Source organism: Rhamphochromis sp. 'chilingali' (genome assembly GCF_963969265.1).
Source record: "Rhamphochromis sp. 'chilingali' genome assembly, chromosome: 4".
Classification (NCBI taxonomy): domain Eukaryota; kingdom Metazoa; phylum Chordata; class Actinopteri; order Cichliformes; family Cichlidae; genus Rhamphochromis; species Rhamphochromis sp. 'chilingali'.
In genome coordinates this window covers 9,837,293-9,863,681 of record NC_137948.1, presented here as the reverse complement: position 1 = coordinate 9,863,681, position 26,389 = coordinate 9,837,293, and the positions used below count along the sequence as shown (strand labels likewise).

The 26,389-nt window shown below is 39.3% G+C and overlaps 1 protein-coding gene across 2 annotated transcripts; it reads left to right on the top strand.

The window, feature by feature from the left end:
- The first annotated feature begins 209 nt into the window (after nucleotides 1-209).
- On the top strand, nucleotides 210-26,079 carry armh3 (armadillo like helical domain containing 3). Of its 2 annotated transcripts, XM_080879753.1 has the most exons (26): nucleotides 210-329; nucleotides 1,538-1,647; nucleotides 1,743-1,799; nucleotides 2,166-2,312; nucleotides 3,211-3,318; nucleotides 3,482-3,574; nucleotides 3,665-3,739; nucleotides 3,848-3,934; nucleotides 4,710-4,766; nucleotides 4,892-4,935; nucleotides 5,446-5,553; nucleotides 7,442-7,517; nucleotides 8,511-8,604; nucleotides 10,973-11,074; nucleotides 11,262-11,320; nucleotides 11,413-11,478; nucleotides 12,793-12,862; nucleotides 13,006-13,066; nucleotides 13,158-13,246; nucleotides 15,301-15,383; nucleotides 15,694-15,820; nucleotides 15,956-16,031; nucleotides 17,903-17,981; nucleotides 23,621-23,737; nucleotides 24,989-25,112; nucleotides 25,192-26,079. In XM_080879753.1, the coding sequence occupies exons 2-25, from the start codon at nucleotides 1,546-1,548 to the stop codon at nucleotides 25,079-25,081; spliced, it is 2,070 nt and encodes a 689-aa protein (XP_080735879.1). In that variant the 5' UTR covers nucleotides 210-329; nucleotides 1,538-1,545; the 3' UTR covers nucleotides 25,082-25,112; nucleotides 25,192-26,079. The 2 variants fall into 2 exon arrangements, with proteins under 2 accessions (XP_080735879.1, XP_080735878.1); XM_080879752.1 differs by having other exon boundaries at nucleotides 24,989-26,079.
- The last annotated feature ends 310 nt before the right edge of the window (nucleotides 26,080-26,389 follow it).

Here is a 26,389-nt window from a genome sequence, read left to right as displayed (position 1 = left end):
TATGAGCTCATGCATTTGCGTGAATATCAGCATCCATATGTCTGGTGTCTATATTTTCCTCATTCATTCATACAGACACGTTCTGTAGTATCAGTGTTTGACAGTGTCAGCACTGTTAAATTGTCAAAATGTTCACTGTGTCTCCTTTGCCCGGAAAAGCTGCCCTATGGCGTAAACATGTTGCAATAAGTGTAGCGCTAGGACCCTGCAGATAAGCAGGAGTGTCGACAGCCGTATGCTAGCAGATACTGACTGTATGCTAGCAGATACTGTTGTTACAAGAATTCATGAACTGCAATAGCAGCATAGGTTTTAAAACTTTAATAGAGGTAAGAACAGACGACAGCCACCAATCTAAACAACACAGTAACGTTGCTAATAATCCCTTTCAGATATCAGCTGACAGCCAAATCGTTGTTAATATCTTTGTGTGACAAATATTAAGCTACGTAGCGTTAGCTTCAGCTGGGAGGAATCTGGGCATTTTATTAGATTAACATTTAATGACCTAACCGCTAAAGTGCTTTTCGGATGTCTGCTGGACAACAGTGCATGCTACATGATGTGTTGCCGTTTGTTGTTTACTGCTTGATCCCACCAAGTTAGGTGGCAGTGGTTAGCAAGCTAATGTTAGCTGACAAGCTAGTACTTCAACGTCCAGTTGGCTTAATACTGATCAGTGTGAGCAAATGTCAATATGATATATGATACTCAGATAATCAATTGATGCAAGCCCATAAGATGTTGGCAATGCAAACTGATAATGCACGTTCATTTTAAACGTATTACTCGGTCTGATTATGGGAAAATAACTTCTTAAATAAAAACTGTATACTTACATTCATAACCTGTTCATTATAAAAAGGGTGTGGGACAAAGGCACGAAATCTTGAAAAACAGGTCAGACTATTATCTGTTTCTTATCTTTTCTTTTATTCAAACAATACAGAATATTAATAGCCTTGTTTTTATAATAATCAATTGACGATTGTGGCTCCACAAGCCAGTGCACTCCTAGGGCCAGTCCTAAGTTTGGTCACAGAGGACATCTGGCATAAAATCCTTTACCAAATCAAACATACAGATTTTGAAGGATGAGATTTCCATATTGGATTGGTCGGGGAGTCTGGGTTAACAAGAACTACCTCTGGTGCTGTTGACCAGCAGGGTACAGGTAAAAACTGTGTGCTGGAGAGGGGGGAAGGCATATTCAGTACAGCGAGAAAGAAGGAATGACAGGAGTGTGGAGGTGAGGAATTTAAATGTTGGAACTATGACTGGTAAAGGGAGAGTGCTGGCTGGATACATTGTACAAAGGATGCTGATTATGGACCTACCAGGTGGGGAAAAAGGAAGAACACAGGGACAATTCGTGGATGTAGTGAAGGAGGACATGCAAAGAGTTGGTTTGACGAAGGAAAAAGCTAGGAATACAGAGAGATGGAAGCAGATAATCTGCTCTAAAGGGAGCAGCTGAAAAAAAGAAGACAAATACGCATTAAATATATATGTCTTTTAACTGTGGTTATCTTCTCAGACTTAATCATGTCTCAGGTGGAGAAGAAGGCAGGGCTGCTGAGGAGGACGTCATCCTCTAAAAAGCCCTTGAAAGAGAAGGTGGTCCTCATGTATGATGAGATTTTTGCAGTGAGTATCATAGAAAGTCAAACAATGTCGATGTTGAGAGTTTTGAGAAATGCATTATGTTCAAGTGCTAACAATGTCATTTCTGCTTGATTTAGAAAGAAGACCCAGCAAAAAATAACCCTCGTTTCTGGGATGAGCTGTTTCTTATGAAGGTAAGGAGAAAGAAGTGTGCTGCATAACAGGAAATCTCTCACAGTGCACTCTGTGGTTATGTGAAGCTGCAGCAGTGATGTGATGCACATAGTTTAAAGAATGCATACTTTAGAAAAGAGGAAGTACTGATGCTCAAATCAAATACACTGCAACCAAATACTGCAGAGATAAGGACTTTTGAAGATTGCCAGGCAGTATAATTTGCATTTATTGTGATACTTCTCTACTATGAATGGTTAGGCTATTGCTTTTTTAACAGGAGAGTAGTCTGAGATTTTGAAGTGAATCTTTTATATGACTTATGCACCCTTAACGTTTAATTCTCCTTGCCTTTCACTCAACACTTTTATCTTTTTTACCCGCAGGTGAACCTAGAGTACCTGGAGTCAAAGTTGGAGAGTGTGGATGGGGAGGACGTCCAGCGCATTCAAGACAACATCAACTCTCTGTTTCACCACTGCGTTCAGGCTCTGGGAGAGGAGCACCAGATCAAAGTGGTCAATGCCCTGCAGGTAACTGTCACCTGGATTTTCAACTGCGTGCACATTGTGTATATAATCATCACATTAGGAGCAATCTAAGTATGTTGATCAGGCTGTTAGCTTCTTTTGACTGATAAATTATGTTAGCTTGACTCCATATTTTTATTTTATAATATCATTTCACAAAAATGTGGAAATGTGTGTTGTGGTTTTTAAAAAATAAAAAATATTTAGGTTAATGGCATTCTATAATGAGTGTGTTGATATGCATAGAGGTGTTATGATTGCAGTTTATAATAACTACAGTATTAAAGCTTAACCCTGTTAAATAATGAAACATACTAAAACTATTTTTCTCCTTGATGCAGTAACAGCGACAATATCATCCCATGACTGTTGTTGTCTCATGCAGGATTTATGGACCTGCATCAGTATTGCTTTTTAGGTCTTTTTCTATTCAGAGTGAAGTTTAAGTATGCAACCAATGCAGAAGTACCCACCTGCAGTGCCCTTAAAAAAAACAACACAGTGTAGCCTGGTGGCACTGACATTATGTAGCAGTTGAATGCTGATTGGTTGAAAAGCTGGGTTAAACAGAAAAGGGAGCAATAGCAGAGTTCACCATAAACACCATCAAGCATGGAAAAAAAATCCAAAATCAAAACAGCACACTCAAAAAGCCCATAGATCTGTCACAACACAGCAGAGTCATTACCGTGTAGTATGACTTCTGTCTATCAAAACTCAAATATATAGTACATATTTACCTGATGTTCCACACCTTTGAGGCATCTCCCCTTGCTGTAAATCTTCGAAAATCTGCATAACATTTAAAAATTACCAATGCAAAATGATGTGGGGTGCTTTACAGACGTGCCGATTCATGAAACATGTGTTAAGCAGCCCATGTGTCCTCCTTTACTTCCAGACTCTCTGTGCACTTTTCCGAGGGGTCCACCAGAAGAACAAGTCGGCGTCCGGGTTTGATATTATCAACATGCTCATGGGGTTTGATAAGGCTGAGCAAAGGATGAAGGTATGTTAGACTCTAAACCAAAATAGAAAGAAATAGAAAATAGAAATAGAAAGGAAATTGAGTGAAGTCGATTAGTAAATAAAGATGTAAAGGGAAAGATGGGTTGAGTTGTTGCTTTTTTTTTACTCATTCATACACTTCCTTTTGTTTGTGTCTCCTGCAGGACCTGATGGAGAGACTGGACAGCCTTCTCTGTGGAGACAGCTCAGAGAGTCTCAAGAGCCTTTGCCTCAAACTGTTGCTGTGTTTGGTGACGGTGAGATGGAGCATGTATGATAATTATCATTTGATATGCTTGTTCTGCTGTTACACAAAATGTTACAGCTGTTGAAATATTGTGTTACAGGTAACAGACAATATTAGCCAGAACACTATACTAGAATATGTGATGATCAATAGCATCTTTGAAGCCATTCTTCAGGTAAATCATTTGAATAGAAAATATAATTCTGTGATTTTCAGTTATATTTTGAAATTGTCTCTCAGCTCTGGTCTATTCATCTTTGCTCTCTGTTTGTTTCCTGCTCAGATTCTGTCAGATGCATCCAGCAGAGGGCAGCATGGTTATGATGCTGTGGTGCTTCTGGCTCTCCTGGTGAACTATAGAAAATATGAGGTCTGTTTGATGTGCATATGCTGACTTTTGACTGTGCTAGCGTTTCTTCATATAAAGCTTTTTCTACAATAGTCATGAACTCCAGTATAAGACCCATGTGAGACTGAACCGGGTTGTGTATCCAAAAGCAAAGATCAACCTCCTGTTCTCCGACGAATCTCCTTCTGGAAACTGATATGTATCTTCTGCTGTAAAGTCTAAAAATGAGAAGACATGTTAAAGGCAATTATTAGTCTCTAAATACCGCAACAGTAGAGAATAATAGGTAAAAATAACTAAGAGGAAGACAATAACTCGGGCGTTTTAAATCATGTTTCCAGAATATTAATGGTGCCACACTCTAATTAGTTAAGCCAATGTGGATGAGGGGTAAAACAGTGTCTTCATGCATCATCAGGGTGACTTTACCGGCTGACTGTTTCTATTTGTAGTCTTACTGGGATGCCATCTTGGGTGCATCGGGGACAAAAAGAATAATATTCCAGCATCCATTTTCTGCTCTTGGTATAGAGTTTAAAAACATTATTTTTTGTACCAAAGCCCTTCTTGACGCCATATTTTCACCCTCTAGAAAGAAAAATAACCTTCAAAAAGGATGATGTATTTTTATTTGCATTTCTGAACATTGCATTGCTTAGCCTGACCAGTTAAATGTTGCAGGTTGTTAGTGTATATACTGGGTAGGAGGCTCTTGAGTTAGTAAGTTATAATAAATAAAGAATGGTCTTTCATGGTCTTTAATAATAAAGTATTTACTTTTCCTTTTCTGTTATAGTCTGTGAATCCATACATTGTAAAGCTCTCCATTGTGGATGATGAACCAACACTAGATGTAAGTATGCTGTCACTAGCTGTTGTAATTGCAGAATAATAAATAGCCAGCCTGATGTAGGTGGTCTTTACATCAGACAGATAATCAAAGCTTTCACTGACACCTTGAATGTTTTTCTTTTCCAGGGAATGGGTATGGTTGTCCACCAAGCTCTGACAGAATATAACAGGTGCGATTTAAAACTTCCATCTGTCAAAAAGGTGTTTTTAATGATGCAGTACATAGTGTGCTGAGAGTGTTGGTACCATCAGTTTAGTTTGATGTATCCTGCAAATGTTCTATTTCTATTCTCCTTAAAAGAAAACAGGCCTTCATAGCTTTAGTTATTTATATCTGACAGCTTTCTTTGGGAGTCTGTAATGTTTTTTGGATGAGGAAAGGTTCAGATATTAAAATGCTGTGTGTGAAGGAGGTCTTGTCTGTCTGCGTGCATAGACAGACACATCAAAATGATGGATGGTGGCTCAATGCACTTCATTGTTTTTGTGTATAAACTGATTGCCCGTAGATAATAAACTGCAGAGAGCAAAAGGAGGTGTTAGGTAAATGTGTGTTAGGTTAGGCACGGCTGTTTTTATTGCTCTCTTTTGTGGCTTACCTGCCTTTCATTAATTTGTCATTCACTCCTCTTTTTTTGTTCTTTCTACTTTCTGTCCATCTGGTCTTTTTCTCTTTTTAGGCAGTACAAAGACAAAGAGGAGGAGAACCAGGGTGGCTTCTTCTCTACCCTCACTAGTATGGTGGGCAGCATGTTTATAGCAGATGCTGATGAGAAGCTCTCCGTACAGTAAGTGCAAAGCTGTTTCACTTCCTACATCAGACAGATTCATTGTTCTTTATACTCAAGTTAAAAGTAACAGGACAGAATTAGAGTACGAATGAACAGGTTGGCTGAAATACTATAAACAGAAGGAAGACACTCAGATATTAATAAGTTTAACCCAGTATTTACTGTTATATTTACAATGTGTTACATATAGTTTTTAATATCTTTAAGTCCATTTGTCAGAACCTCAGTTTCATTAATAAAAACAAGATTTATCTGGTAGAATTTTAGATATCTCGCCATGTTATTTCATCATTTAGATGCATGGACTTGCATGGAATTAAATCACTATTTTTGCCCATCAGTCCACATCCAGTAAGCCATAATAACACAGGAGCATTTGATTGTGGCCTTTGTCTAAACCACTTAGACAAAGGTACTATAATTTTGCTTTTGCTCCATTTGCATCCATTTTTCAGGTGATGAGTAGACCGAGTGCTCCTCTGAAATAGTGCTTGTGTCATCAGATTAGACGATTTGTTTCATTCATTCATTCATTCATTCATTCATTTATTTGTTCATTTTCAGGCACAACAAATACCTATATTGAACATAAAATGCACAAAACAAAAAACAAAAATTGCCTGAAAAAGGAGTGGGACGAAGAAAACTTATTAAATCCCACCCCTATACTCACTCATCAACAAAAAAAACAATAAACTTCCCGCAGCTACGCCCATCATTGCATACAGATGTTTGCTCTTGCTTTGTTGCTCATTTTCAGTTCCATATTAGAACCTTGCAAGACTTAAAGTCTTTGTATTATACTGGACTTTAGTTTAGCATTTCAGTTAATGCTGTCTCTGAAATAAGTTCCATTCCAAGCCATCTTCGTTCTCATTGGATGCCCCTTGCAAACAGAACATTTTTACAACAGGTGGGTGGGGCTTCTGGGCTCGCAGACATAGATGTGTGCTTAAGATGTCCATAGTAGGTATACACGCTCTCTGTGACATCATACCGATCTAAAAGTAGAAAAACATTGTGAAACTGAGTGTTGAGATCAGTCTGATATATATATAGTCAGCTGCTGTATAATTCTCTCAGTCACTTCAGTCTTGCTAGTTTACCACCAAGGCCTAACTCCGTTAGGGTTAGGGGTCGGGGTTTTTCTTACACCTTTTTTACTTTACTATTTAGTTTGAGTTTTGAGTTAATGCTGAACTGAAGGAAAAGTTTTGTTTCAGATTTCTTGCATCTCACAGGTTTTGGGCTGCTGTGCTTGTGGGTTTATAAATCATTTGTACGCTTCTTCTGGTCTATTCCTCACTACAGCTTTACAGCAGATGTTGTAGGAAGTTTATTGGACTTCTTGGCTTGGTATATAATCACTTTTTCACTGTGAGTTATTTAGTCTAGACTGACGGGGAAAAATATATAGCAGTAGACAATATAACTTTTATATGGTATGATGTTTTTGAAGAAAGTAGAAGATAAAAACTGTTGCATTGTTTAGTACAGACAGTTTGGCTCAGGCCAACTAACTTAATATGTTTAAAACTGCAGTCAAATACTTGTGTTCATAATCAGTATACTCACTGTTGTTTTACATGACTAATGTCCCAATTTCTATCAACATAAAAATGGACAATGCATTACGAGGGAATTTGGGAAATGATTTATTATTCTGTTCAAACATTGTGCAGTAGTTAATGACACAGAAAATTAAAAAAGTGACCTGCTGATGCGTGAAGCCGTTGTTAAGAAACTTTGAGCAGCAGAGTGCTTTTCCAGTTGTTCCTTGAGCTTGACTGGATCAAAGGCTGGAACGCTCAGTCCACTATTTTGTAAAATTTGGATATTTATCCAATAAAAAAAGTGTTCTCTCTAACTTAACTTTCATTTCAAGGACAAATGAGGCGATTCTGCTGGCACTCTATGAGGCTGTGCATCTCAACCGCAACTTCATCACTGTCTTGGCACAGGTAACATACAACACTTTTTTGTGTTCTTCTATGCTCACAGCTTTTGGATGTTAGAGGTCAAGTAAAAGTTATTCCACCCCTTAGTTTTTCTGTAATTTTGTGTGTTGATGCCTTTTGGCCTGCACTGTAACTCACAGAAAGTTGGTAAGAAACTACCTTGTCTTCATTTATGATTTAATTTAAAGAGATATTACAGGTGGTCCTCACGCTAAGCAAAGGTCCTCAGGTCCAAAAGTTCCTGAGGTTCTCAGACTGCAATGAGAATTCAGAAAACTTTGAGTTTTATGATTTAATCTTTAGCAAACCTTATCATTTACCTCCTCTCGAGGTTGAAATCTTTTTAATCTTAAATCTTCTGCTACACATGGTATCTGTGAGATGATTTGCCAATAACGACCGATGCGCAGACCAGTGGTTAAGAGTAGAAGCGGAAACAGGCATCACTTTTTATGTATAAGTGGGCACAGGAAAAACTGTTTTATCATGAGGAGACCTTTGAAAGAACCAGGCCCGGGGAAGGACAGCCATGTGTTGTGAGTGAAACAGAAGAGAGAAAAAAAAAGACTATAGAGAGAAAATACTAACTATGGGAGTTAATTACATGCATTTGTCATATATAAAGGCTTCGGAAGTGAAAAGATTGGAGTTGCTTGCAATTTAATGTGTTTTGCTCTTTTAGTATAAATGACTTGATAAGAGTAAAGCGTTTGAGCTAACGACCTAAATAAGGATAAGATGGCAGCCTCAGGACCAGCTCACAAATGTGTTGCTTTTTTGCAGTGTTGTGCTTATTTGCATATTTCAGGGTAAATGAAGAGATTAGGTGAATGATTAGTGCATCGTTCTGTAGATGTTTCACTCTCCTAAACGTAATCTGTCTCTACTACTCTTCTTGTTTTCTCACTGACTCAGCTTTTCTTTACATTATGAGACTCTAGGCAAGGTTAATCACTGTTAATGAGGTGTTTTTATGTGTGTCATGTCTTTCCACAGAGCCATCCCGAGATCGACATTGCCGCCACACCTACCACCACTACTCCAACCACCCCTACGACGCCACTTGGCACAACGCCGCCCTCCCTTGACAGTAAGCCGTACACTTAATATTTTGATTCAGACACGCGTAGACCCAGAAAAGCTTACATGATGTCAGGGGCATTAATCATTGGTTTCGGAGGGCAACTCTCACTGGCTTTATATCACTGTTTGGGAGCACATTTTAAAGTTTCTAGAAAGAATATTTGTTGACCGCAGTAGTCAGTCAACAGACCGTTTTAAAGGCGTTGTCTGGAGGTTGAAAATTGATTGAATAGACTCAGTTACAGGATTCGGTTTTTTAACCTAAAAAACTGTAACCTTGTCTTCTTTGATATAACAAAAAATGACCCTTCAAAGCACCTGAATAGGCCGAGAGCACTGCAAAGGTCTCTAAAGCTGTGGAGCGTTAATGGTCTCTGCTTCTTTGCGTCCATTTAATCGTAACTTTTAATATGCATTTTTAAACACTCCCTTTGAATCTGGCAGCTTTTGTTCACGTTTGCTTTTAAACACTCAAAAGCAAAGAGGCAGAAATAAAAAATACAGTTTGTGCTCTTTACCTGATAGAATTGAGTTCCTAATACACACTCGATTTATTACACCTTAATAAGTGAATTATTAATGCTGTTAGATTTGTATTGTTGATTGTCATTTATGCTTAGAAATATTTACTTATATATGCTTAGAGTTTTGTAATTAGTTGTAGATTGGTAGAGGTTTTGATCCTTGATAGTCTGCAAACTTTGTGTGTATTAGACAGCACTTTGGGAGCATGAGAGGTCATACCGTGTCTTATTGTTTTATGGTAGGATTAACGTAGCTACGTCTGTTCTAGTCTAAGTGCTCTTTGTTTAGATGAACTGCAGGACTTCCTCACCGTGTTATCTAGGATGAACCATCTAGGGTGAGGGGGAGGCTACCCTCTTCCTGACCAAGGATGTTTGACCCTTTGATCAGCAACACACACACACACACACACACACACACACACACACACACACACACACACACACACACACACACACACGGTACTCTTTGTTTGTATGTAGACGTCGTATGTTAATGAACCTATGCATATTCATGTAACCTCAATAAAAGGACAGTGTTACGGGAGGACGGACGAGAGCTACTGGGGTCAAGCGAAGGAACGGCGTTTGTCTGGTTCTCTCCCGTGCACGAGTACCATGAAGAAGTTTGCCTACTTGCGTCTTGCTTGCAGTGTAATTATATTGTCTTCAACGTTCCAGCAGATGGGTTCAAGCTACAAACCTATCAAATGCTACTTCAGCTGCTTACTAATCTCACTTTGAAAAGGAGTTCATAGCTCCCACTTCAGCTTTTGTGGATGGTGTATGTTGATGCTGGCACATTGAAAAGCAGCTCATTTGGCATACACATGTGCTGTAACTGTTAAAAGGTACATGTTTCTATCTCTGGATAACTTCAAACCCAAGAGCCATTTTCTATATAAAATATTAACCTCCAGCTTCAAATACAAATGAGAGTTTCACATGCAGTGTGCATCATGAAAAGTTGAGAGAGCGTCAGCCCTGAGGTCTTTTGTGTGGAACATACATGTGCCTTGTAATCACATGTCAGGAATATGCATTTCCTTCTACAGTCGAGCCTCACACGATAGATGGTTTGAAATCTTTTTGTTTTTTTTGGTGGTATGCCTGCTGTGTGCTGAGGAAGAAGGAAACACAGGAGGGTTTTGTGGGGTGGAGGGACATGACCAGCTCATCATTTAACCATGAGTCAAGCTGTATGTTTCAGAGAGCAGAGATTTTTAAATGGATGAAAATGCTTGTCTAGACTGCACAGTTAAATACAATAGCTACAGTAATGGCAAAAACACATTACTTTTTGTGCGTGAATGAACACTCCGTTTACCCAAACAAGTTAGCTGCTGTTTTATCCCAAAAGGCTGAGTCTGTTCATCTGGACGTAGCAATTTCAGTGGGAGAAACGTTTTGTCACTCATCCAAGTGATTTCTTCAGTCTCAGCTGACTGCAGGATTCCCCAACCATATAAACAGTACATTTGCACAATGACTGAAACCAACCCACTGAATGAACAGTTGGGCTGTGAGGTCAAACAGCTACGTCCAGATGAACAGAATCAACCTTTTGGGATTAACTTACCTGGATGATTGAGCATGCATCAAGACAGCTGTTGTTTCAGTGTCATGCTGTTGTTAATGGTGGCTTTAAGATGGGCTCAGGTTTCATGGAGAGTCATAATTTAAAGACTGGGACTAACTTCAAAATTTCTTTTTTGCAACTCTTTTGTTTTCTGGATTCAGAGTAAATCTGAAAACAAGGAAATTAGTTTGACTGTGTGTGTGTTTTTTTTTTTTTTTTTTACCCTAGTGATGATGTTTATCTGTACTGTCATTTCTACATTTGCATTATAGTGATGAGCAACCCAGAACTGCCTCTGGATCCCAACCTGCAGACCAGCAACCTTCTCATCACCTTCCTCAAGTATGCTTCCATTGTAATGCAGGATACAAAAGGTAACAAAAAGATTTAAATCCTCTTTCTCTTGGTCTCTGCTACTCTACCTTCTTATAATCATTCATTCTGGTAATTTTAATTTCATCTTTGTCCTAAAGTGCCCCCCCAAATTATTAAACTGTTATAGCTGTCATCATGTTGTGGGTTGTTTATGTTTAGTCCTTTTATCTGTTATTGTTTTCAAAGATGAGCACCGACTCAACAGCGCCAGACTGTGCCTGATTATTCTCACCTGCATAGCCGAGGTATGAGAACCTACCGTCCTGCAACAAATGCCACCGACCACATTCTCCATCAACCTGACCATCTTTGTTTTTAATCCTTCCCTGTACGATAGGACCAGTATGCTGATGCCTTTCTTCATGATGACAATATGAACTTCAGAGTCAGTCTCCATCGAATGGTGAGTTCATGGCCGTGTGAGTGACACTCAGTGAGGATAGAAGTAATTACAAGGTGCGATCCGAAAGTCCAGCCTGTTTCTGTTATGCGTGATTAGCGTACATCATGGTCATTTCCATGAACAGGTGTGAGAAGTAACTTTCCTGAGTCAGGATTTTGTGTGACAGTGCACGGTCAACACTGGGATCTGCGTTAGACAGGTGTGGGCATTTGTCATTTGTATGGTCTCTGTGAATAGCCCAGTGTTAATGTAATAAACCTGCACTGTCAGTGGAAGATGTTTCACTCTAAGGGGACACATCAGGTCAGGATGGTGACCCAGGCCGTGATCATCACTCTTTTGATTGTTCCCGGGGGTTGAAAACTGAATTCATTCCCTAGGATCAGACTTTTTACTGCATGTTCTATTATAACATCTTGCAGCACAGATGAATCTAAATGTTACACAGTGGCACAGTGAATTGTACGCTTTAAAAATGTGCGCTGGTTCGTTTCCCCCTACTAAGATATTTTTAACTCCCTACTTGTCTTCCCTCGCCTGATATTACTCCATCTGATTGCTTCCTCTTGTGCATCAAAGATAGTTAGATAGAAAGATAGGAGCATTTCAAGTGTGGACACTGGGTGTGGTATATGGTGTCTGCAGTTGGTTGGAGGTATCAACTGTTTTAGTTTTGTCAACTGAAACATATAATCAGCTCTTGAGTGAATCTCGTTCTGTAGCTAAACTCAGACTCCATCATTTTGGACTTCAGCTGGCGGCTGTAGACCTTGTTCTTCTCTGCAGCCTCTGTGAGCTCAGAATAGCAGTGCATGGAAAAATTGCCCACTGCTACAGATTCTGGTTAGTGTGGCCCTCTTGCTCACTGATCTCCAGACCAGAAGGAGGACTGCTGACAGTTCAAAACAGTAGAATTGGAGTACCTCCCACAAATCCTCTTTGTGAAAACAGCTAAATGAAATTGACATATAGCACAAAAGCAACCTGGCCAGTGAGATATCTGGCAAAACATGAGATAGGCAGTGACTGAACTCCGACACTAAGATGGAAGGAATAGAGTTGCAAATAAAGTTACTCTCTTAAAAGTTGTACTTTGAAGGATTACATACCCGTGCAGATGCTGTCAGTTTCTGACTGTGACTGTTATTTAGTGTCTGCTGATTATCTGTTCTGTGTCACTTAACAATAAATAACATACAGCTGTAAAAACTGTTTCCAAAACTGCAAAGTAGGCTTGTCTTGTACAGTTGTAATTATTAAAATTACAGAGTATCTGTGCATATTAACATATTTTTCTATTTCTATATTTTTCAGCCTATGAGGCACAGGAAAAAAGCAGTGGACAAGAACATCCCGTCACGGCCGCTGGTGTGCGCTGTTCTAGGTAAGAAGAGTGTTTTAACACTTGTTTACTATGGATTCAAATCAGCAATGATATCTGTTAGCTGTAAGGCCTAACTTCTGAGTTTTAAACCTCATTATTATGCAATCAAAGGTCATGCATTTTAACAGTTATCTTTTGTGCAGATCTGATGGTGGAGTTTATTGTTACTCACATGATGAAGGATTTCCCCATGGATTTATACCTGTGAGAACACATTAAATTACACATATATCATTATGACTCATCCATCATCAAATCGATTCAATCAGAGTTTCTTGTCTTATTTCCTGTGCAGGCGCTGTGTGCAGATCATCCACAAACTCCTTTGTTACCAAAAGAAATGTAGAATCAGATTACACTACACCTGGAGAGAGCTTTGGTCAGGTAATGATACCTCATCTTCTCGCTTATGTACTGTTTGTCAGAAAAAAAGCCCCATTCAGATAGGATTTATTTCTCAGGGTGAAATAAGGTGAATTTAATGAAATGCCTGCTGTTTTTTTATATATCACAGGTTATCTCATAATTTAAATCCCAGTGTCCTTGTATTTTAGAGTCAATCTCAGCTTTTCCATTTTCATCCCAGTTTTTGTGAATTAGTGAGCTGATAATACCATTTAGCTCAAAGCACAGTCCCTCAAAGCTCTGAAGAACAATTTCCAATTTATGACCTTTTCACAGAAATAAGTAGATACGTTTTAGATAGTAGATAAGTACACCCTTACTGCTTTTAGAGTTTAGAAGGTAAGTAGCACCCAGGTGCTGCTAATCAAATGCACTTGATTGTTGATCATTTGCAAGCATGACCACCTCTATAACAGCAGAAGTTTGAGGTATTTGCTTGCATGGCGCATTCAGGTGTGTTAACACAATACCGCAGTCTTTCCACGAATGAACGTTCAAGTAGATTTAACCCAAGATCATCTGAGACTCTACACGCCTCAGCATGTAGCATGTTAATGTTCATGACAGTGCAGCTGGAAAAAACTGTGCAAATATGGATTATTCAGAGGGATTGCCAGGAGAAATGGTGACGTGGCGTCTGTTGGATCTGAACAAAGATTTTAAGACTTCTGGAACAATGTTCTTTGGAGAGAACAGATTAAAGTGGGGATGTTTGGTCGTAATTCGCAACACCACAGCATGTCAGCACAAATACCTCATACCAACTGTCAGCATGGTGGTGGAGGGATGATGATATTGGTTTGTTTTGCAGGGACAGGACCTGGGCACCTTGCGGTTGTTGAGTAACCATAAACTCCTTTGTATAAAACAGTATTCATACTCTAGAGTCAAATGTAGGGACTTCTGCCCAACAGTTAAACATTTTGGTTCATGAAACGGGACAATGATCTCAAGCAAGGAGCAAATCTACAACAGAATGGCTTAAAAAAGAAGAGTCAAGGCAGTGCAGTTGCAGTGACTCATTCAAAGTCCAGACTTCAACACAACTGAAATACTGTGGTGGGAGCTTAAGAGAACTGTGCATAAACAAATGCCCACAAACCTCACTGAACCAAACCAAGTTTGCAAAGAAGAGTGGGCCAAAATTGCTCCACAGTGATTTGAGAGATGGATAAAGTCAAACTGAAAATGAATTTGAAGTTAAATTTGAAGTTATTGCAGCTTAAGGTGGGTTTACAAGCTATTGAATCATTGGGTGTATTTACTTAGAGTCCTGTGAAAAGTTCTTTTTCACATGACTGTTGATGTATATACCAGAAAATAAGTAAATGCTCAACAGGTTACTTTTAACCTAGGTTTAAATGACCTGAGAGACAACATATGACTAATTTAAAATGTTTGATTTGCTAAATATATATCACCTCACGAGCTGAGCAAATAGTTCCTGCTTTTGCAAAACAAACACAATTTTCTTCTAAAGTGTTGTTTTGTAAATGTACTGCATCACTGAAACCAGATAATGAGTCTCTAAAGAAAGCACAATCCATCCTCGTGGCCTTGTTTTCAGCCTGGTCAACAAACAATAGGATAACATTTCAGCTTGTAATGGCCTCATCGCGCTGTGTCTCATTAGAATACAGATTCCTCTAATCAGACCAATAATCAGCTTAATTCCCTGAATAACCCCGACTCTCTTTTCCTGGTGGAGATAATAGCGTACCATGAAATGACACTGGAGAGAAAAATGAATTCGATTGTTTGTCTTCTTTTAGCATGTTGCTGTGCCAACTCGTGTTGGAGCTTTTTTTGTGCGTGCACATTTTGGTTCTTCTCGTGGGATTGTTTGCCTCAATAAAAGCCCGTGAAGAGGCTAGATTTGGTGTTGAAAGACCCCCCCTCCTGTGATTCCATTATCTACTTTAATAAAGCTGCACACTAAGGAAAGCAGTCTGCTGCCATATGCCTGTGCTGCTAGACGATTAGCAACACTCCTCTGTATTTCATTAATGCAAGCATGTCTCCCTCTGCATTAGCTCTCATCAACCTGCTGAAGTTCCTGCTGTCAAATGAGACCACACTGCTGGCCAAGCACAACATCTTTCATCTGGCCTTGCTGGTGAGAATCATACACTGTTAAAAAAAAAACACATGGAGGCACAGGACCAGACCACAAACCACAGTGAGGATTGGTTTAATAGAGATGCTGTATGTGTGAGAGTTAGTAAGAAGACAGATTCTAGTAGTGGCGCTTCAACCACGAATCTAAACAAATTTTATGTTTGTCCAAGGAGATTAAAAGCACCAAACGGATGTGGTGTAAATGTAATTTTCCTTTATAAATCCTCTTTTTGGTTTATTTTTCTCTTGTTGGGTACTTTCTATAAATGTAATGCTCAGCTAATCCTAGTGTGTGTCACTTTATCCAGGTAGTAAACCTGTTCAACATGTTCATAACTTACGGCGACACATTCCTGCCCACCTCCAACAGCTACGACGAGCTGTACTACGAAATCGTACGAATGCATCAGGTCTTCGACAACCTCTACTGCATGGGTATGTAACCTCATGCTTGAGTTTTTAATTTATTTCTTTTAAAGCATTCCTGAACTATTTAATACGCACAGCCATCTTTATACAGCCTTAATCCTAAAAAGGATTTTTGTGTATTTCTGTCATTCTGCTTTCCAGTTTTGAGAGTTTCAACTAACACAGGCCAGTGGAAGGAGGCAGCCAGTAAAGTCACACATGCCCTTGTCAATGTTCGGTAATCACACAGCCACACACCCGCACTCACACTCTTTACTCTGATTTCTGTATCCTAAGAAGGAGAAACGAGTCATACTGGATTGAAGGGAGCTGAAAGTGAGCGAAGTCTTCAGAGCCGTAATTTGGGTTCTCTACCATCTGACTTTTTTTAGTCCCCTAGGCCCCTCTATTTTATAAATTTTTAAGCTTTTATCTCCTTCACCCCAACCTCACACAGATATTGTACTTGGTCTCTTCCTCAAATCTTTTCCCTGTAATCTCCCTTTCCTCCTCCATCTTCTCTGGGGAGATGATCCTCTGAGGTCACCCTGGCTCGAAGGCCCCAGAGGGCAGCCGTATGAACAGGATAGTCCTAGAGGATTTAGCAAATGCAGTGGGCTCCTGATAGAACAGCATCCCTGTGTAAAAAGGCAATCAGAAGAGCTGAAGTGAAGGCTGGGAGTATAACAGGAGTAAATGTTGAAAGAATGGATGAATAAATAGACAGAATTCTAAAGATTCACAGAAGATGGTCTTATAATGAACTTAAATGAAAGGACCAAACCCATTTTACTCAGTTTGTTTTTTCCACTATAGGCTGGCTTCCCATACATAAATGACAGCAGAATTACCACTGCCGAGAATCCTCTGCATGTTTGTCACTATAATCTGTTTGATATATGACGCAGCCAAAGCCAGTACAAAATAAGCCATTCAATCTCTCAGCTGTGCTTAGTGCATCAACTCATACTTGAGCTTTAAAGCAGTTTATTTCTCGGAAATAAATGCTAATGATGGAGAAGATTGCCTCTGAATTTAGATTTGATTCCCTGGTGTATCCAAACAATATAAAGGAGACAGTGACATGTATCAGAGGTGACTTTTCTGTTAACAGACACGTTTTGTCAAAAAATACAAATTTCAGATATTTAAACCTTTAATATAATTTAATTATCAATTATTATTTGAACCTAAATAAGATGTTGTTCCACATATCATAGCCAAATGTATTTGGACATCCTTGCTTTCAGCAGATTTCAGACAACTTGTCAAGGATATCAGGTTTGATCCTTGTAGCCTATATGCCGATTATATCTATTGAACTGGGGCCAAGAGGCACAGCTGTTCTTCCTCTGCTATGTATTTCCATTCTGAGCTGCCCTTGATAAAATCTGGAGGATGCATCACACAAACATGCTTTTCTTGACATAACTCAGATAGACTGTGGCAGGAGTTACCTCTTAAATCATCCAAAACATTTTGTTTTCTCCCATCTTTGAACCTCTTTTGCATTGGTCATTTTTAATCTGGGACAACATCGGACGGGTTGCAGTGTGGCCAGTGTCATAGTACATTTAGACTGGCACTGTTTCTTTGTTTTGGGTCACGACTCTGTTTCAACTTTTTGTACTATTAGTTTAGAAAGATTCTTCCACATTAAACCATCTAATTTATTTTTCCCCATGTCCCAGACAGTGGAACAAGTGTGGAATATTTGTTTGATTGTAGCTCATAATTGCTGCCTGCTGTGCTAGTCCTGCCTCTTTAGTCCTTCAGCTCTGGATCTCCACCTGGCACTCAAGCTCACAGCTGCTGTAGCAGGTGGAGAACTGGTTTATGTGGCGCTACACAGAACTCGCCAAGGCTTCAGACAAGGGCTAAGATCAGCAGCTGCAGTGCATGATGATGAAGTTGGAGTTAATCTGCAGGATAAGAAACTTGCTATAGAGCAGCTCAGTTATGTACTGTAACAAAGTATTAGGTGGATAAAACAGTTAGAGACAGAAGTTGAATTATTAAGTCATTCAACAAACATACACATACATGCGCATGGATATCCCCTTTATCTCCCATTTCTTATTTAAAAAGTTTTTTGCGTTTTTCTTCCAGGGCCATAATCAACCACTTCAACCCCAAGATTGAGTCATACGCTGCAGTGAACCACATATCTCAGCTGTCAGAAGAGCAGGTAAACACTTTGCCTGACTAAAAGTTGCATGTGAATAAAAATGAACTTCCATATCGTCTCGGGGCCATTTGGGCTGAACTCCAGTGACATGTCACTCTTGTTCTTTCAGAAGAAAATCTTCTGAATTTCTCAGTAAACAATGAACTAGGCTGAAGTGTTTGAGGAAAAGCTCACTGAGTTTTGTTTTGGGGGGAAAAAAGCCTATTCATCAAGACGTAGTTACAGCAGTGTGGCAGAAATGAATGACTCAAACATTGGTTATGGTGATGAGACGCACAGAAAAGCAGTTGTTATCACACACATCGCTGAGCTTCAGACTCATCATGGCAGATTCAGGGAAACATTACACTGAAAGGCAGGCTTGAGTTATTCTCATTTGAGATTTTATTGTACATAAAATACAGCAAATGTTGCCATTTCTCTGGTGTCTGCAGCTGCTCTTGTAGAAATAATGACAATTTTTCCACATAGTTTGCAAACACAAACAGAGTGTGGATCGAGTCATTAAGCAGAAGCGCTGGGCGACTTTTGAAACAGTAATTTTTGGAAATACGTGAGCCGGGACTGGAAGGAGGCTGAACTGATATGAGCTCTATAAGTTCCATTTAAGACTCGTGTGAAGTCTTTCGCGATGGAAAACAGCAGTTTTGTACTTGATAAGAATTGATGGATTTGGTCATTATTCTCTCCAATTACCTCTCTGCTTTTATCTACTAGATTTATTCACAACAAAGAGGAAAGCCAGAAGGTAACTCAGGTGTCAATGAGCTGCGGCTGGTTTTATGTTATTTTTCACCTTTGGTATTAACAGCCTTTTCGTTAGATGCAAGGGTTGAACAGCAAAGATTGGGTTGAAGCTGCGGTTGCCTAGGGCTGTTCGATATAACGAGATAACGATATAAAAACTATCGTTTCATTTTACGCTATCGTTTGTTTCGTGGTGTCGCAAAATAAACTGTTTACGGTAATATTTTTTCATCGTTTTGATGGTCACTGTAGTGGCTATATTAATTTCTTAAAGTTCTCTCTTTCTTTTATATTTAATATAACCACACTACAGACGGACAAGCACCTGTTTTTATGCTTTGTCGTTAGCAACAACGACGGTAACACCATCGCGTGTCCGCTTGTTTATGTTCCACATAAACCTTTCAAAATAAAGCTCAAGATCCTGTTGAGACTTTTCAAAATAAACTGAATCACGTGAAAGAGCAGATTATTTACGGATTAGAAGTAAAAAGGAGCCGCCAGGTGCTAAAAAATAAACCTTAGACTCAAGCGTTAGAACAGGCTTTTCCCCGCAGCACGCCGTGTAATAAATACTCACAAAGAAAACGGCGGCCGTTACAACTTATGTCTAAAAATGTGTAGTTTCATGCATCGGTTAAAACACTCGACTCCAGCTACATGACGCGCAGCTGGAAACACTTCCCGCAAGTCGAGCTGGCCGAGATTCACAGAATTTACAGAAAATGTTACATTTTTGTGATTTATATCAGAGGTGTGGACTCGAGTCACATGACTTGGACTCGAGTCAGACTCGAGTCATTAATTTTATGACTTTAGACTTGACTTGAAAAAATGTTCTAAGACTTGTGACTTGACTTGGACTTTTACACCAATGACTTGAACCGGTTTACTTGAAAAGACTTGATATTTTACCCAAAATATAAAATTTAACATGCATATTATATAGAGATTGAAAATGTGACGTCATTCACGGGTAGAACCGCAAAGGATTCTGGGAACTCGTGGCAAGCGGTAGTAGCGCACGCAGGCTTTCAATTAAAATCAGTCACACAGCGATAAAAAGAAACACAAAAATGTCAAGAAGCTGTTGTATTATTAACTGCAATAGCCGGTCGCATGACAGCCACGGGAAGCCGACGGGTAAAGAGATCGGTTGTTATCGGATTACGTCGTTGAAGAGAAATTGTTCAAGCCATGTTTCTGAAGTAACAAAGACGCGACGGGTGGCCTGGATTGCAGCCATTCAAAGATCAAATATAACGTCCCAGAACACTCCAGCTCACAGGTTAGTCTGCTCCAAGCATTTACACAAAGGTCAGTATTTTTTAGTAGTTAATACGTCATTTTCATAACATAATTAGTGATATAGGTTACAAGCAAGTCTGGCGCTGAACAGAAATTGTCGCGCTATGCTCCTGTGTTTATTGTGCATAAATAGTGAATTGTCCTGACACAATATTGTGTTTCGCTTCTGTTATTATGGTACATTAACAAAAACATATACTTTTATTCACAGGATAAAACAGGTTTTTTGTATCACTAATTGCCCAGTACGATTACAGCATACAATATTGTTGTCACTGCTACATTTCTGTGATGCTACCAGAAATTATTTCCACTACTAATTAATTACCCTTGAGCTCAAAGGTCCTATTAATAAACGGTTAACGAATGTGTATTTATGACGACAATTTGTGAGACTGGTAAACTTATGATACGTACGATGGTCTTTCGTTCTACACGGTGCATTTCAAGGTCCTGTACCCATCCGTCGGTAAACTGTACCTGGACTTGTTGCAGTGACCTGAAGTTACTAAACTTCATGAGTGTATGCACTCACTCCAAGAACCGTATGATTATAAATATGCATATAAATATGCTACAATGAGATAGCTGACTTCATCTAACTAGCAAATGTTGTCCAGGCTACGTTGGTGATGCAGTTCTTTTTAATGTGTATGATATTTTTGTCATGCGATTTTAAAGCCGGTCCTACAACCGCATCCAAGAATAACATGCAGCTTATCTCAGAACTGTCGGTGAAAATTATTCTTGGAGCTAGGTTTAATTGAGCTGCATTTTAAAGAGGTGCAATTTCACAATTTGTGTATATTTTCTAAGTTCACTATTTTGTCATGTGTTGAGAAAAACACAGATTTTAAAATTACATGGTCTAATATTTACATTTAGCATATAACTGCAACATTATTTTTTCGTTTTTTTTTTTAAAGACTCGAAAGGACTTGAAATTCAAAGTTTCAGACTTGTGACTTGACTCGGACTTTTACACCAGTGACTTGAGACTCGACTCTGACTTGCCTGACATTACTTGAGACTTGACTTGAGACTTGAGGATAAAGACTTGAGACTTACTTGAGACTTGCAAAACAATGACTTGGTCCCACCTCTGATTTATATCGTTATCGGACGATAGAATTCTTATATCGGGATATGAGATTTTGGTCATATCACACAGCCCTACGGTTGCCTTTCTTAAAGTCCATAAAATAGGCATTTCAGATCAGTGATTCTCAGCTGACCATAGGTGTGGATGTGATTGTGTTTGGTTGTCTGTCTGTATTTGTTAGCTCTGTAGTGGACTGTCGACCTGAAAAGTCAGTTGATTGTTTTTAAGAGCTGACAATTTCCAGCTGTCCACTACGGTTAAATTGATACAGATAGAGGAAAGCTGGAAATGTTTAAAAATGATTTTCTTTAGAGTAACGCTGGAAAAAACCCCTTTTACTTGTCTTCTCCTAATTTTAGGCTTTAACTGCTTTTGTACACATGTGGCTGGCTTGGCTTAAGCACAACACATCACGTCTCAGCTGTCCAAAACACGTTTCTGCGTTGTAAATGAATGAACTGCAGAGCAGTGTGAACACATGAACACGCGCTGACAGTGAGAGGCTGAAGATGCCAAGACCTGTCCAAACCTTCTGACTCAGCTTTGTCATAACGACATTGTGCAGACCTCTGCAGGATACTGTTTAAAACATTATAAAAGGCCATTAATATAATTTTATGTGTTTTTATGTTTTAAGATTAATGCCCATTGTGCTTTCTCTGCACAAAGTAATTACAATTTGTAACTCAAATCTGGAGGAAAGAACATGGTCACTATTGGGATTAATATTTCGGTTAGTGTGTTTATGCCGGCTGAATAATTACTCTGGTTGTAAATTACAAGATCAGCCACAGCCAGGGCAGCATTTCAGTAGCTGTATGCAGCCGGTGACTCACATATATGCAGCAGAACAGAGATAAAGAAAGCAGGAACACATGACATCTATAGAGTCAGCTCTTTACTTTTCTCTTGTCTGCTTCTGTCCCTTGCTCTTTGTTTTTCAGTGAACTGAAAGAAACTTTGAATTTTGATCCCTCAGTCTTTTGGCATACTGTCCTAAACACACATACACACACACCAACACACACAAACCCCCTGCTCTCCAGCCCTCCGGAGCGACTTCACTCTCTACAGTGACACCAGAAGACGGATGGCCTCCAGAGACACGCAGCATTGAAACAAGCTGCTGTACGCTCTGTTCCTCACACAAAGTACGAAACTGGACTACAATACTAGAGTTAAAACACATTAAAAACCTGCTTTTTAGTCCATGCATCAAGATAAAGACAGTGACAACTGCGTGCACACAATCGTATCTGCTAGACACTGAAACAGTTGCACAAGCAACAACCCCTTCTAACAACCTCATACACTTTCCTTTAATTCCCCCTTTTTCCTTTACTTTATATCAACATTTTTGCTTCTGAACAGTTTGTTATATCTTTTGGTTTTTTTCTTCTTTACTTTTTCTTTTTGCATTAGTTTGGTTGACTATTCAAACCTACCACCGCTTTTTCATACAGAGAGGAGGGAGATGGAGAGGGAGGGAGCGAGAGAGAGATATGGGTATGAATTTTTCATCAGTGTACCACCAGAGGTTGAAGTAAAAACAACAGCACTTTTTATTCACAAGCAGAGTCGTAGATTTATTAGAGAACGCTCTTCAGGTCTCAGCCTTTAATAAGTCTAAAAATGTTGATTCAGCTGGATAGTAAATAAGCTGCCATGGCTAAAAGAGAATTATGTTATGTATAAATGAAATAAGACCTAAATGTAAGTTAACATATGGGTGTTTAATGTATGAGTGTTCATGTTTGTGGAGCCTTTCTGAGAAGCATGACAAAGTGCAGCTCATGTTCTTTGCTGTGAATTTTTCATGCCGTGTGGAGTCTTTCTGGAGCATTAATAAAAAAAAATGAAAAAGGTCTGCTTAGTGGCTATTTCACAGCTGAAAGGTGTGGAGAATCTCTGTATAATTACCTCTGATTTTAGCCAGTCTTCTTATCTCAGCTGGACATTAGCTGAGGCAACTCTTTCCTCTGCATACGTAACCACAGTTTATACACACTAGTGACGATTCTGCATTATTCGTAGCCTGAAACTTTCATTGTGAAAATGCTTTTAATCCGTGAGTCTTAACAGTCCGCTCAACAACAAAGTAATTAAGCAGCTGCAGTTGAATAAGCCTGTTAGAGTCCCAACTGAAGGCGCGGACAGCACTGAGAAAGTGGGACAGAAGAAATAAAACTTAAATTAAGTGAAATCCGTCAATAAAACCTCATTTTTCTAAATGACACGTGAAACGGTTCATTACAGTGAGGCACATTATCGCTGGAAAAAGTCGGAGAGGAACCAAATGTTACGTTGCAACTCTGAAACACTACTTGATCCCTCATAAAAGTGTGGGAATAAAGTATTTAACACTAATTAATTTTTGACTGCTCTGTAACCATTCCCAGTGTTCGCTGTACAATGCAAAAACCAGTTGAGAGAATCACATGAGACTTAATTTCATTTTGTGTTTGTCTGATCTTTTTGTAAGGTGTTGGAGGTGGTACGGTCCAACTATGACACACTGACCCTCAAACTGCAGGATGGCCTGGACCAGTTTGAGAGATACTCTGAGCAGCCCAAAGAGGCTGCTTTCTTCAAGGAGCTGGTAAGAGAGAGGGAGGGTGGTTTGTTTTGAGTGTTCAGGGTTTTATACACTCCATTTGAACTCTTTCTCAAGTGCATCCAGTCTAATGTTTGACTCAAGCAGCGTTTCACTCAGAATGATCAAAAATCTGTCTCTCAGGAGTGTTAGAAACATTTTCTCAGATTTTACTGTGTTTTTTTTAAGGAAGACCATTACTTGCCAGCTTGTTTCATTATAAAATTAATGGAGAAAGTACAAGACACGAGGCAGAAGTAGCAGAAAAGGTGCACTTTGACACAACAGCTAGAAGGTAGAGGGTGATTGCTCAGCGCACTATTAGTGAGGTTTTAATTTCTGTTTTTTAGACAAGAGGCAATTATAAAGTTTCAGGACTCCCATCAAAAAATTAAGCATCTTGCCTGATGTAAACAGGGCCAATCTCCTCTTCAAGGTATCTTCTTGCATACCTTTTGACCACTTCCAGTACAGTTATTATATTGCTCTGTGAATGCCTCATTCTGTGCTCTTGCGAGCCTCTGCGACACACACACTGGATCTAATTTCATTTTGGGGAAATACCAAAAGGAGGCTAAGCGATCTGCGTGCACTGAATGTCGTCCCTCAGATTCCTCAGGATGTTGCAGTATAATTTAACATTGTTAGTGCTACCTTGCTGATCAGATTCACGGTGCACAGCTTGTGCATGCTAAAGGGAAAACAAACATACTACAGCTCCTGCTTCACCTCGCCCAGTGCACCGCTTCTGGGATTGGAAACTGTGAAGCCTTCAGAGGACTGCAGTTCTGATAATCCTCCATGTTAGACTTGGGTGGAAAGAAAAGTTTATGCCTGTTTTGTGCAGCAGTTGAGGTCTGTGTGAAAATATCTGGCAAATGCAGGTGGTCAGAACACACCTTCCATGGAGTGGTACCAAAATCCTCCCAATTATTGAAGATAGTTAGTGGGGTTAGGTTAATTGGTGAATCTAAATTGCACAGTACATAAGTGTGTTAGACTGGTGTAGCCTGCCTCTCACCCTATCGTAGCTGGGATAGGCTCCAACCTCACGCAGCCCTGAATTGGATAAGTGGAAGAAAATGAATGGATGATGTATTTATTGTCAGTGCCATAAATTAATTTGTCGCTGTCGTTAACGTGTTGAAACCTCAGCAGGAAATCACAGAGGCATAGCTGATGAAGAGAGGTTGTTGTGAGTGGAGTGAGATGTTTTACACAAACATAAAGCCTTGTAATAAATGTGCGTGTCCCCAGGTGCGCTCCATCAGCCTGAATGTGAGGAAGAACGTCTCCCTGAACACGCTGAGTCAGGACGTCCTGCTCAAAGAGTTCTCCACCATCTCCTGAGAAACACCCACACTCCCTTCAACACGGATGTGTAAATATAGTTTAACACATGCAACAGAAACGATAACAATCCTGGATGGTTCTTTCCATAAATCATTTCTCATCTTCAGTGTCCTGTGAACTGGATCGGGGGATCCTGCAGAGACACTTAAAGGCTGGATGCACCTTAAGGACAGGCCTGAAAACTCTCCAGACTTTGCTCCTTGTGCTTGTTCATGTTCGTGCTGATTTGAAGAAGTGCCCATATTGCACTGGTCCCTCACGTGCAATCAGCAGTATTGGCTGGACTGTTAACTGACACTTAAAAGTTTTGATTATGGTAGTAAAACAAAGTATTTCAGTCCTCTGGTGTCTAATCACATTTTCTGAATCATCTGTTTAGCAGTTTGTCCTTCACGACATTAGTGATGGTGATGCTGAGCCGTTTTGAGTTTGGTGAATCTTACTGTACTCTTGAATTAGAGCATTAGCCTTTTCTTTTCCGATCAGTGCTCGTTGCGCGAGTATTAAATTCATTCTCTACATGTTCAAGATTGAATTTGAGTATTTTTATGTACTTACTTGCTGAGGGGATAGAGCAAGCTGAGGATGCTTTGAAGTGACGGAAAGCTTTTTATTTTTGTTTTTGATGAGAGCCAATACTAACACTCACTACTGTTACTCACGTCTCCATTATTTTAACAAATGACCTGAATGTGTTTGACGTGAGCTGTTATCATTTAGAAGAAAAACTGTTTATTAATGAAACAAAATGAGCTGTAATGTCATCATGGCTGTTGTGTCTCTGGCACACACAAGGTCTTTAGTGAGAATAGTCTCATGCGTATGCGCTCTTGAACTCACTTTTCTTCTTTCAGAACAGTTGAACTTATATTTTTGAAAGTTGATCTGAATTATGCAATTTCTTTACCTGAAAGGTCTTCTTTCTTTCCTTCACCTCTAACCTCTGTTGGTATATTTATGTTTCTTTTTTAAATAAAGATTGGTTTCCTACTATATCAGTGATTCCTCTTGACTGTTTTCACACATCGTTGAGGATCTGTGACGTTGGTCGCATTGCCGAAGTGCTAACTGATGAAAGAAACATTGAATTGTAGGGGACAGAATTCATGTCACCTGCAAGAAATATGAAATGTGAATGATTAAAAAAAAAGAAACCAGGAAAAATTAATGGTTCTTTCAGAGTATTTGATATATTTACTGCACTCTGCTGGGACAAACTAGCAGTGTATAAATTTATGTAGAAGGTATGACATCATCTTTATACACACATTTTTCAAAATAAAAAATAATAATAAAAATCCCCGT